At 41.3% G+C, this 13,995-nt stretch overlaps 1 protein-coding gene across 1 annotated transcript in view; it reads right to left on the bottom strand.

The window, feature by feature from the left end:
- The window catches only part of LOC148064820 (ubiquitin carboxyl-terminal hydrolase 43-like), a 42,099-nt gene extending 36,080 nt beyond the window's left edge, over window positions 1-6,019 (bottom strand). Inside the window, exon 1 of the mRNA XM_087809569.1 lies at window positions 4,960-6,019. Coding sequence (XP_087665695.1) covers window positions 4,960-5,505 — 546 coding nt within the window. The 5' untranslated portion in view covers window positions 5,506-6,019. The remainder of the gene's footprint in view (window positions 1-4,959) is intronic.
- Between the last annotated feature and the right edge of the window lie 7,976 nt (window positions 6,020-13,995).

The raw sequence follows: 13,995 nt of genomic DNA, 5'->3' as shown, positions 1-13,995 counted from the left end.
CTCACGGAGCAGGTTGTGAAAAGTTCTCTTTCTGATGTCGAGCCGTTTCTTCAAGAGTTGAATCCCTAAAAAAAATAAAAAAAGACTTTGACTTTCACCGGCCTTGTCGGGAGAGCCAGGTGCGATCGGAATGTGAGCAGGAATTCAGCGAGATTGGAAGCCGAGTGACCCGTGAGAAACCCTGTGGCTGAAACATCAAATTTCCTCAGAGACGCCCTGTAACATGGAGCTAAAGGTCATTCCAGAGGTTTGACTTTGACCTTTGCTGGATCCCACTAATGTAACGCTAGTTTTTTAAAACAGGATTTGACCAGAGGCGGAGCTACTAACCATGAGTACTTGATAGACGTCATCGAAACTCTTTCAAGATAATTTGTGCCTTTACAAGTAAATGAAACATGTAATAAGCATGTTTAATTTAAGCTAAAAAATAGAAGGTATTTCTAAACAAATCTAGACTTTGACGTTTCTGAGATTCTGTTCAGTCCACCAGCGACGTCGACTAGCAACAACACTGCTATTGCTAACGAGAGTTCGGGTGTATTATGGCACTGGTCCGAAATGTACGTGAGACATTAATTATTACTGTCTTTAAAAGTTTGTTTTTTCTCTAAAGTAGTCTAGTACTTTCACTTCAAGACGACCATTTAACCTAAAGTCTACTCAAAAATGGATGGATGGATGGATGGATGGATGGATGGATGGATGGATGGATGGATGGATGGATGGATGGATGGATGGATGGATGGATGGATGGATGGATGGATGGATGGATGATGGATGGATAGATATAACAAGTGAAATACTACCTCGATGGATGGATGGATGGATGGATGGATGGATGGATGGATGGATGGATGGATGGATGGATGGATGGATGGATGGATGGATGGATGGATGGATGGATGGATGGATGGATGGATGGATGGATGGATGGATGGATGGATGGATGGATGGATGGATGGATGGATGGATGGATGGATGGATGGATTGATAGATAGATAGATAGATATACTCATCCGACCGTCTCTGACACCGACTCATGATCCAAGAATCAATCCACACAACATACCGATGAAGGTTTCTGTGGCTCCTTCGATCCCTTGGTTTTTCTCTGGAATATACTGTTTTGTGAAAAATGCATGCAGGACAGACACATAATCCCAGACTTGAACATCAGAAACGAGGATCAATGACTTCCTCTCCGACGTCCTCCGATGACAAAAAAACCTCCATCGATTGAATTTTGACCAACACTCTCCTTTCTAGCAGAGCTTCCCTCCGGGCGGTCGTTTCGGGGAAACCTGGGCTGGATGAACAAATCAAGAGTTCAGAGCCCGGAGAGAGGGAACGTTATCAGCTCTTCACAACTTGCTGGACACACGTTTCTTTTCTTCCGGCCCGCAGTTGGCGAGCCGTCATCACGTTGCAGGAACTGGTATCAGTTCTCTTCACAGAGTAATCAGCATTTCTAAGAATAGATCCATTGTGGACTCGCTTTGTTCGCTGCTCCATATTATCCGCCGCAGAAACGAGGATAAAGCGGCACGACTTGGATCTCCGGCGTGGGCACAGGAGGGGAAACCCTGCAAGGAATGTGTGGGTCACCTGTGCGTGGGTTTCCACCGAACAACAGACACAACATCTGAGACTGGGTGGCCTTTGATGGAGGCCGTCTTTCCAGGGTGTCCCTCACCTCGTTGTACCTGTACTCATTTCATGATTCGATGCGATATATTCAGCTCACGATACTATTTGACACAATATATTTTGATACATATTTGGATGAATTTTAGCAACATCTGTCTATTGTTTGAAATAATAGAATCATGTATTGGCAAGAATCTTGTGTTACAATATGTATCACAGATACAATATATTGTGATACTGTAGTAATGAGTATATATGTGTAGTACTGTTGAGTACTTGACTCTGGTGTTGCAGAATTTACAGACCACATGACTCTTGATGAAGTCGTAACTGCTTTCGTATGTTTTGAAACCAAAATATGTCCAAACATCAGCTTTAAAAGCTGCTGGAGTTACTGTATCCTCTCGTCCTCAGCGATCAATATTTGCTCCAATTTAGCTTGACAGGCATGGAATGCCAGGAGTGCCAAAATTGGGCAATAAAAAACGATTGAAAAGAGGGGTGTGTATTGGCAAAATTCTGGAGATGCGTTATATTGTGATACTGTAGTAACAAGTATATATGTGTAGTATTGTCGAGTACTTGACTCTGGTGTTGCAGAATTTACAGACCATATGACTCTTGACGAAGTCGAACTGCTTTCGTATGTTTTGAAACCAAAATATGTCCAAACATCAGCTTTTAAAAGCTGCTGGAGTCCACGGTATCCTCTCGTCCTCAGCGATCAATATTTGCTCCAATTTAGCTTGACAGGCATGGAATGCCAGGAGTGCCACAATTGGGCAATAAAAAGTGATTGAAAAGAGGGGTGTGTATTGGCAAAATTCTGGTGATGCGTTATATTGTGATACTGTAGTAAGAAGGATATATGTGTAGTATTGTCCAGTACTTGACTCTGGTGTTGTAGTATTTACAGACCACATGACTCTTGACGAAGTCGTAACTGCTTTCATTTGTTTTCAAACCAAAATATGTCCAAACATCAGCTTTTAAAGGCTGCTGGAGTCGACTGTATCCTCTCGTCCTCAGCGATCAATATTTGCTCAAATTTAGCTTGACAGGCATGGAATGCCAGGAGTGCCACAATTGGGCAATAAAAAGTGATTGAAAAGAGGGGTGTGTATTGGCAAAATTCTGGAGATGCGTTATATTGTGATACTGTAGTAACAAGGATATATGTGTAGTATTGTCCAGTACTTGACTCTGGTGTTGCAGAATTTACAGACCACATGACTCTTGACGAAGTCCTAACTGTTTCCGTATGTTTTCAAACCAAAATATGTCCAAACATCAGATTTTAAAGGCTGCTGGAGTCACTGTATCCTCTCGTCCTCAGCGATCAATATTTTTTCAAATTTAGTTTGAAAAGCATGGAATGCCACAATTGGGCAATAAAAAGCGATTGAAAAGAGGGGAATGTATTGGCAAAATTCTGGAGATGCGTTATATTGTGATACTATAGTAACAAGTATATATGTGTAGTATTGTCCAGTACTTGACTCTGGTGTTGCAGTATTTACAGACCACATGATTCTTGACGAAGTCGTAACTGATTTTGTTGTTTTCAAACATCAACTTTTAAAAGCTGCTGGAGTCCACTGTATCCTCTTGTCCTCAGCGATCAAAATTTTCTCCAATTTAGCTTGACAGGCATGGAATGCCAGGAGTGCCACAATTGGGCAATAAAAAGCGATTGAAAAGAGGGGTGTGTATTGGCAAAATTCTGGAGATGCGTTATATTGTGATACTGTAGTAACAAGGATATATGTGTACTATTGTCCAGTACTTGACTCTGGTGTTGCAGAATTTACAGACCACATGACTCTTGACGAAGTCGTAACTGTTTCCGTATGTTTTCAAACCAAAATATGTCCAAACATCAGATTTTAAAGGCTGCTGGAGTCACTGTATCCTCTCGTCCTCAGCGATCAATATTTTTTCAAATTTAGTTTGAAAAGCATGGAATGCCACAATTGGGCAATAAAAAGCGATTGAAAAGAGGGGAATGTATTGGCAAAATTCTGGAGATGCGTTATATTGTGATACTGTAGTAACAAGTATATATGTGTAGTATTGTCGAGTACTTGACTCTGGTGTTGCAGAATTTACAGACCACATGACTCTTGACGAAGTCGTAACTGATTTTGTTTGTTTTCAAACATCAACTTTTAAAAGCTGCTGGAGTCCACTGTATCCTCTTGTCCTCAGCGATCAAAATTTTCTCCAATTTAGCTTGACAGGCATGGAATGCCAGGAGTGCCACAATTGGGCAATAAAAAGCGATTGAAAAGAGGGGTGTGTATTGGCAAAATTCTGGTGATACAATACGTACCAAGATACAGGGACAAAAATACGACGTGTAGTGATACTGTAGTAACAAGTATATATATCTAGTATTGTCGAGTACTTGACTCTGGTGTTGCAGAATTTACAGACCACATGACTCTTGACGAAGTCGTAACTGATTTTGTATGTTTTGAAACCAAAACATGTCCAAACATCAGCTTTAAAAGCTGCTGGAGTCACTGTATCCTCTCGTCCTCAGCGATCAATATTTGCTCCAATTTAGCTTGACAGGCATGGAATGCCAGGAGTGCCACAATTGGGCAATAAAAAGCGATTGAAAAGAGGGGTGTGTATTGGCAAAATTCTGGTGATACGATACGTACCAAGATACAGGGACAAAAATACGACATATAGTGAGTGATACTGTATCAATACTTGTATATACCGCGATATTTAAAGGGAAACTAATGTCAGACTTGAACTCTCTTAACTCACGTGTTTCAATCGTTGAAGTCTTCCTCTCCAAGATGCGATAAGTTCCTCATCATGACCATGTTTTAAAATTATTACTTTATAAAGTTGCTCTGAAATCTGGGCGAACGAGAGGTTACGAGAGTCCACTATGACCTAATGAGGGCTTCACTCCTCCTCCAGCCGGCTGTAATCACGCCCCACTTTGTTTATACAACGAGTCCATTGCAGGTGGAGACTTCCTTGATTGATGACGCGCAGTGATACACCTCCAATGCTTGACCCATCACAGCAGAGTGGGTGTGGTTATGGTCAACAAGATTTAATCTCCAGAAAAACAAAGTTTTTCAGTGGGCGGAGCTTAAGATCCTTTTCTAATGTCAATATTTCAATGAAAAGAGAGTTTTTGTACAAACACACACTGATGATACAATAGAGTCCATCATCTATTTGGGGTACACTAAAATGAACAAATTTAGTTGAACTTTAAGTGCATCAATGTTTTCATCCTCACCTGGACTTCGATGACAACAAGTAAAAAGTTGTTCCTACCTTGAAGTCCACCGAGAGTTGCGGGGTGTACTCCAGGGTCCACAGAGCCCGGACCAGAGACGCCAGGTGTTCCGTCACTTCTCCCTTCACGTTCTTCAGGTCCAGCTTGTACCAGTCCAGACCCAGGTACTCCGCCAGCAGGTCCGTGTTGCTCAGGCACTGGACCACCGCGTTCATGAAACACGTGTTCCCGTGGTTCTTCAGCCCCAGGACCCCCGGGACCCTATCCCCGTACTGGTACAGCAGCTTCTCCCGGCACGTGGAGGAGGACCCCCTGGACTCCTCGGGTCTCTCCTCCTTCAGGACCCCCGAGCTGAGGGCGCAAGGTGCGCCGACGCGGAACCCGCCGTCGTCGTCCTCCGGCTCCGGCTCCGCGTCCCCGAAGTGGGTGAAAGTGCCCAAAGTTCTGATGATCCGGTTCACGAAGCTGCCCACGGACTTGAGCGGCTTCCTCCTCAGGAGTCTGCCGACTTTCGGCTTCTTCTCGCGGCGCTTCTCCTCCTCCTTCCGCGGCGGCTCCTCCTGGAACCGGGCGCGTCGCTCCATCTCAGGCGGTGGCGCTCCGGCGCCCTGGACCCTGGAGCTGCGGGCGGGTGGTGACGGCAGCGTCGCCGCGACTCCTGCGTCGCTCCTCCGGTAGATCCTCGTCCATGGCGACGCTCGGCGAGAAGGGTCGTCGCGTCACGCCCGGTAGAGCGCGCTGTGCTCGGGTGTCCAGCGGCGGCTCCGCTCGCTCGCTCCCTCCCATCCCCGAGGCTGAGCCTCCGCCCACTTTCTCCAGAGACCCCCGGCGTTTAAAATAAACCTCGGTCTAGTTTTTTTTGTTTTTTTTGATGTCATTGACGGAGAGATGTTTAATTCAAGTTCACTCTGGGGGACTCGTTTGAGTCATAATAATGATAATTGTCCAGCAGAGGGAGCCAGAGTTTTATGAAGAAGACGCGTTGATCTGATTGGCTGGATTGTTTTTTTTGGATGGTGTCGTTATCTCTGGACGTATATGCATCCGAGTTCGTCAACAATATTGATTTATTTTTAACGAGATGTACTGTATTTTGGCGAGTAACACATTTATTCTTCCTTCAAACTGTTAATAAAACTTAATTTTTTCCTTTATTTTCTCAACTTAATGCACTTTAATGTAACACGAACGATGTTGTTTCATGTTTAAGCTCCTAAATATTTTTACTTTTTGACTTTATGCATTAAAAAAGAAAGAAAATGTATTTGTAGTTTGTGTTTAGTTTTTTTCCTTATTTAATTTAAACTTAAAAAAACGTAATTTAAGTTCCTTACGCGTTGGTTTACTTTATGTTGCCTCTTTGGAAGTATGTTATCAGGATTGTGTGTGTTCTAAATCAATTATTAAACGTTGACAATACCAAAATAGTACCGAGCTACTTGATCCAACTTTCAGCCAATCATGTGATGCGCAGATGGTCACCTGACAATGTAGACGCGCATGAACAAGTAGCTCGGTACTCCGTTGGTATTGTCTGGTGTCACTATTAAGTTAACGTTTTTATATTTAATTTAAAACGCTACGAATTAAAACAATATTGAATTTAGAATTGTTTGTGTGTGTGAATGTATTGAAATTAGAAAATATTTGGTGGAAAAAATAGAAGTATTTCAATAAACACATATTTTAATTATATTTTACAATACAAACACATTCAAACTTTCAATATAGAAAATATCGAATTAAATGATTTAAATAAAATAATGAAATGCTTAAGATAACAACAAAGTTTTGATTAAAAAGTAAAACTAGTGTAAATGAAATTGAAGGATTCTATATTCTGATGACGCTGATATGTTATAGTTATATTTTTCATATTGTATTTATATCATATTTTTGTATATAAAATGAAATATTACACAATTTATCGAATAATAACACGTTTTTTTGCGTTGGATTTATTGTATTTTAAATTGTAAAATATATTAAATTTACACATCTTTTTCTTTAGAATCATTTTATTAATAAAATAAATAAATAAACACAATAAATCTGTGTATATTTCTGATTGTGATTATCCTGGAATAACGTTAATTTATTCATGCAAACTGACTTTTAATAGAAGAAGATGCTAATAATAGCAACAAAAATGTGTTGATACTGAAAAAAGCGCTAAGAGCTAGAGACGAAAAGCACCACTGTTATGAATGTGGCTCCCTCTAGTGGAGCTATAGTGACACACACGTAGAAACCCATATTCTGCCATGAAACATTTTTCTTCTACACATTTAAGCTTAAAAAGTGTATTTCTTCATGTTTATAAGCTTCATTTTTATTCTTTCCTTTATACATCTTTCAACTAAATATTAATTTTTGATTGGCAGGTTTTCGTTGTAAAGTCCAGACATTTAAAAGTTAAAAAGAAAAAACAACTTTACATCTTTTGGATGTGATTACAATTGTCCATGTTGGATTCCGAGGGTGTGTTGTGACCTCCTTAAAACACGACTCCAACATAGAAAGTCTTCATGTGAAGACACATGACGTAGAGATAGAGTCATGTTAGCTGTGATGTTCATCGCATCAATAAATCCACATGCGTGAAGGAAACTGACGTCTTTGCACAGATCCTCCATGTGTTCCTTTGTGTCTCGATGATCCGTGACCCCTGACCCCGGAACAGTCGAGGGGTTCATGCTGGAGCGGGCGTGCACAAGGGTCGTGTCTGGGGGGGTCACACGGGGGTCTGTGGACCACCCAGCCGTGTAGGCGGACACACACACGCACACACACAAACACACACACACGACTGTTGCTTCACTCTGATGACAAATGTAGGAAAAAAGTCATAATTCACCTTCTGACTGAGCTGCACCTTTGACGGCGTCTGTGTCATCGCTGACCTTCACTGTGACCTTGGATGAATTGAACGTTGCTGAGATGTAACAATTAGTCTGTTCTTCAGCCATCGTGGCTGTGATTCACGTCGCCTGTAGGGGGCGACGTTTACAAGAGAGAGATGATGAACCGTCTCGATGAAATTCATTCAGACACTTTCCAGCTTTTTTTTTTAAAGGTTCTTCAATTTGGATTAAGATTAAATAGTTGGACAAGAAACTCAGAACAACATCAACGTCACACCAGGTTAGAAAAAAAATCAACGTTATCAGTCAGAGGGGAAAAGTGTACAAGATACAAGAGGTTAAAATTAAATAGCTTAATTTGTTGGTATATTGTAGTTGATACTCACTGATGTAGTCGATTCTCGCCGATGTAGTCGATTCTTTCCGATGTAGTCGATTCTCTCCGATGTAGTCGATTCTCAGCGATGTAGTCGATTTCCACCGATGTAGTCGATTCTTACCGATGTAGTCGATTCTTACCGATGTAGTCGATTCTTACCGATGTAGTCGATTTCCACCGATGTAGTCGATTCTTACCGATGTAGTCGATTCTTACCGATGTATTCGATTTCCACCGATGTAGTCGATTCTCACCGATGTAGTCGATTTCCACCGATGTAGTCGATTCTCACCGATGTAGTCGATTCTCAAAAAAAATAATCAACGTTATCAGTCAGAGGGGAAAAGTGTACAAGATACAAGAGGTTAAAATTGAAATATCTTAATTTGTTGGTATATTGTAGTTGATTCTCACCGAAGTAGTCTATTCTCACCAATGTAGTCGTTACTCACCGATGTAGTCGACGATGTAGTCGACGATGTAGTCGACGATGTAGTCGACGATGTAGTCAATTCTCGCCGATGAAGTTGATTCTCGCCGACGTAGTCGATTCTCGCAGACGTAGTCGATTCCCGCCGATGTAGTTTTCACCGATGTAGTCGATTCTCACCGACGTGGTCGATTCTCACCGACGTGGTCGATTCTCACCGACGTGGTCGATTCTCACCGACGGAGTCGATTCTCGCCGACGGAGTCGATTCTCGCCGACGTAGTTTTCACCGATGTGGTCGATTCTCGCTGATGTAGTCGATTCCTGCCGACGTATTCGATTCCCGCCGATGTAGTCGATTCTCACCGATGTAGTCGATTTCCACCGATGTAGTTGATTTCCACCGATGTAATCGATTCTCACCAATGTAGTTGATTCTTACCGATGTAGTCGATTCTTACCGATGTAGTCGATTTCCACCGATGTAGTCGATTTCCACCGATGTAATCGATTCTCACCAATGTAGTCGATTCTTACCGATGTAGTCGATTCTTACCGATGTAGTCGATTTCCACCGATGTAGTCGATTCTTACCGATGTAGTCGATTCTTACCGATGTAGTCGATTCTTACCGATGTAATCGATTCTCACCAATGTAGTCGATTCTTACCGATGTAGTCGATTCTCACCGATGTAGTCGATTCTCACCAATGTAGTCGATTCTCACCGATGTAGTCGATTTCCACCGATGTAGTCGATTCTTACCGATGTAGTCGATTCTCACCGATGTAGTCGATTCTCGCCAAAGTAGTCGTTTCTCACCGATGTAGTCGTTTCTCACCGATGTAGTTGGATGTCACTGGTTATTCATTCAGACACAGAAGAACCTGTTCATCACGGCTGCTCTGCAGAGCATCACTAGTCGCTCCAGCAAGACAACAGCTTGTAATGACTGCAGTGGTGTTGAGGGCCAAGAAAAAAAAAAACCTCCACTGCAGGAGCCGATTAACTTAATTTACATCCCACATTCTTCTTCCTCCCAGCAGCAGTCGCTGCGACCTCAACCATCTTCAGCAGAGGTGTTTGCTAACAACGGTTTATGCTGCGGCAGGAGCCCGTAAACACACAGACGGTCTAGTGAAAGTGCAGCTTCCCTGAAGAACATACTTATTATATATCACATCATCTGCTGGATCATCCAGTTTTTTATCCCTCAAATCAAAACAGCGACTCAACGATGGTGTTTCGATGGTTTCACAGCATCGTGGCAGATGTTTGGCCCTCGAGTGAGACTTGCTTCTGTTGTTTTTACACTCCAGGTTGCCTCCGTCCATAAATCAAGAGTCCCGCCGAGTCTCTACGTTCGACTCAACCTGCGCGTCGGTCGGTGGATTTACGACGCACGTGTGTAACGGCGAGGAACAGAAGAAGAAGAAGAAGAAAAAGGTTGTTATGACGCGCTTCACGCGAGGCCGGACGCCTCCTGCAGGGATCACTAAAGGTGGGAAGAATCAACATCAAAAAAAGCGGGATGAGTGATCGCTCAAGTCGTTTTTTTCTCACTTTCACATTCATCGCGTGAAGCTATTTGCTTTTACAGAGAACTTGGCAAAGAGGAGAAGGCCAGTAAAAAGAGGATTGGAACGCTCCCCGTGCCAAGATCTTCACTACTTTGAGTGTCTGGCAACAAAGATCTGGTGATGTCATCGAGGTTTGTTTGTTTCACCGCGATTGTTCAGCAGGAGATGAAAATACTTTTGACGGATGACGACGGGAAACCTCATTGAAACGTTCTTAATGTTTTCGAAAGGATGATTATATCTGCTTAGACTTTGGCTGGCAGCTCATGTTGTTCGTGTGATTCATCGCTACCCTCACGTCTACGGAAGTACTTCAGACTGTGCCATCAGAGGGTTGAGTGAGGGAATTCTACTTTTTAAATGTTAAAAGTATGAATTTTATACTGAAACTTTTTCATGTATTTAATTATATTCTTTTAATAATTATTAGATTGAAAGGCTGAATTATTATTTAATTTAATTCATTAAAAAAAACGTGAATGTTATATATTTTGTATACACAGAGTTTGATTTAATGACAGATGTAGTTGTTTTCGACAGATGTATTTGTTTTCGACAGATGTAGTTGTTGTCGACAGATGTAGTTGTTGTTTATTGATGTAGTTGTTGTCGACAGATGTAGTTGTTGTTTATTGATGTAGTTGTTGTCGACAGATGTAGTTGTTGTTTATTGATGTAGTTGTTGTCGACAGATGTAGTTGTTGTCGACAGATGTAGTTGTTGTTTATTGATGTAGTTGTTGTCGACAGATGTAGTTGTTGTTTATTGATGTAGTTGTGTTCGATAGATGTAGTTGTTGTCGACAGATGTAGTTGTTGTTTATTGATGTAGTTGTGTTCGATAGATGTAGTTGTTGTCGACAGATGTAGTTGTTGTTTACTGATGTAGTTGTTGTCGACAGATGTAGTTGTTGTTTACTGATGTAGTTGTTGTCGACAGATGTAGTTGTTGTTTATTGATGTAGTTGTGTTCGACAGATGTAGTTGTTGTCGACAGATGTAGTTGTTGTTTATTGATGTAGTTGTTGTCGACAGATGTAGTTGTTGTTTACTGATGTAGTTGTTGTCGACAGATGTAGTTGTTGTTTACTGATGTAGTTGTTGTCGACAGATGTAGTTGTTGTCGACAGATGTAGTTGTCGACAGATGTAGTTGTTTTCGACAGATGTAGTTGTTGTCGACAGATGTAGTTGTTGTTTATTGATGTAGTTGTGTTCGACAGATGTAGTTGTTGTTTACTGATGTAGTTGTTGTCGACAGATGTAGTTGTTGTTTATTGATGTAGTTGTGTTCGACAGATGTAGTTGTTGTTTATTGATGTAGTTGTGTTCGACAGATGTAGTTGTTGTTTATTGATGTAGTTGTGTTCGACAGATTTAGTTGTTTTCGACAGATGTAGTTGTTTTCGACAGATGTAGTTGTTTTCGACAGATGTAGTTGTTGTCGACAGATGTAGTTGTTGTCGACAGATGTAGTTGTTGTTTATTGATGTAGTTGTGTTCGACAGATGTAGTTGTTGTCGACAGATGTAGTTGTTGTTTACTGATGTAGTTGTTGTCGACAGATGTAGTTGTTTTCGACAGATGTAGTTGTTGTCGACAGATGTAGTTGTTGTTTACTGATGTAGTTGTTTTCGACAGATATAGTTGTCGACAGTTGTAGTTGTTGTCCACAGATGTAGTTGTTGTCGACACATGTAGTTGTTGTTTACTGATGTAATTGTTTGACAGATATAGTTGTCGACAGTTGTAGTTGTTGTCCACAGATGTAGTTGTTGTCGACAGATGTAGTTGTTGTTGACAGATGTAGTTGTTGTTGACAGATGTAGTTGTTGTCGACAGATGTAGTTGTTGTCGACAGATGTAGTTGTTGTTTATTGATGTAGTTGTTGTCGACAGATGTAGTTGTTGTCGACACATGTAGTTGTTGTCGACAGATGTAGTTGTCGACAGATGTAGTTGTTTTCGACAGATTTAGTTGTTTTCGACAGATGTAGTTGTTTTCGACAGATGTAGTTGTTGTCGACAGATGTAGTTGTTGTCGACAGATGTAGTTGTTGTTTATTGATGTAGTTGTGTTCGACAGATGTAGTTGTTGTCGACAGATGTAGTTGTTGTTTACTGATGTAGTTGTTGTCGACAGATGTAGTTGTTTTCGACAGATGTAGTTGTTTTCGACAGATGTAGTTGTTGTCGACAAATGTAGTTGTTGTTTACTGATGTAGTTGTTTTCGACAGATATAGTTGTCGACAGTTGTAGTTGTTGTCCACAGATGTAGTTGTTGTCGACACATGTAGTTGTTGTTTACTGATGTAGATGTTTTCGACAGATATAGTTGTTGACAGTTGTAGTTGTTGTCCACAGATGTAGTTGTTGTCGACAGATGTAGTTGTTGTCGACTGATGTAGTTGTTGTCGACAGATGTAGTTGTTGTCGACAGATGTAGTTGTTGTCGACACATGTAGTTGTTGTCCACAGATGTAGTTGTTGTCGACACATGTAGTTGTTGTCCACAGATGTAGTTGTTGTCGACACATGTAGTTGTTGTCCACAGATGTAGTTGTTGTCGACACATGTAGTTGTTGTTGACAGATGTAGTTGTTGTCGACAGATGTAGTTGTTGTCGACACATGTAGTTTTTGTCGACAGATGTAGTTGTTGTCCACAGATGTAGTTGTTGTCGACAGATGTAGTTGTTGTCGACACATGTAGTTGTTGTTTACTGATGTAGTTGTTGTCGACACATGTAGTTGTTGTCGACACATGTAGTTGTTGTTAGACAGATGTAGTTGTTGTCGACAGATGTAGTTGTTGTAGACACATGTAGTTGTTGTCCACAGATGTAGTTGTTGTCGACACATGTAGTTGTTGTCCACAGATGTAGTTGTTGTCGACACATGTAGTTGTTGTCGACAGATGTAGTTGTTGTCGACAGATGTAGTTGTTGTCGACAGATGTAGTTGTTGTCGACAGATGTAGTTGTTGTCGACAGATGTAGTTGTTGTCGACACATGTAGTTGTTGTCGACACATGTAGTTGTTGTCGACAGATGTAGTTGTTGTCCACAGATGTAGTTGTTGTCGACAGATGTAGTTGTTTTCGACACATGTAGTTTTTGTCCACAGATGTAGTTGTTGTCGACTGATGTAGTTGTTGTCGACAGATGTAGTTGTTGTCGACAGATGTAGTTGTTGTCGACTGATGTAGTTGTTGTCGACAGATGTAGTTGTTGTCGACTGATGTAGTTGTTGTCGACTGATGTAGTTGTTGTCGACAGATGTAGTTGTTGTCGACAGATGTAGTTGTTGTCGACACATGTAGTTGTTGTCGACAGATGTAGTTGTTGTCGACAGATGTAGTTGTTGTCGACAGATGTAGTTGTTGTCGACTGATGTAGTTGTTGTCGACAGATGTAGTTGTTGTCGACTGATGTAGTTGTTGTCGACTGATGTAGTTGTTGTCGACTGATGTAGTTGTTGTCGACACATGTAGTTGTTGTTTACTGATGTAGTTGTTGTCGACACATGTAGTTGTTGTCGACACATGTAGTTGTTGTTAGACAGATGTAGTTGTTGTCCACAGATGTAGTTGTTGTAGACACATGTAGTTGTTGTCCACAGATGTAGTTGTTGTCGACACATGTAGTTGTTGTCCACAGATGTAGTTGTTGTCGACACATGTAGTTGTTGTCGACAGATGTAGTTGTTGTCGACAGATGTAGTTGTTGTCGACAGATGTAGTTGTTGTCGACAGATGTAGTTGTTGTCGACAGATGTAGTTGTTGTCGACAGATGTAGTTTTTGTCCACAGATGTAGTTGTTG

The sequence above is a fragment of the Callionymus lyra genome, chromosome 15, assembly GCF_982586985.1.
Source record: "Callionymus lyra chromosome 15, fCalLyr1.hap1.1, whole genome shotgun sequence".
In the NCBI taxonomy this organism is placed as follows: domain Eukaryota; kingdom Metazoa; phylum Chordata; class Actinopteri; order Syngnathiformes; family Callionymidae; genus Callionymus; species Callionymus lyra.
This window is presented reverse-complemented; position numbering and strand designations above follow the sequence as displayed.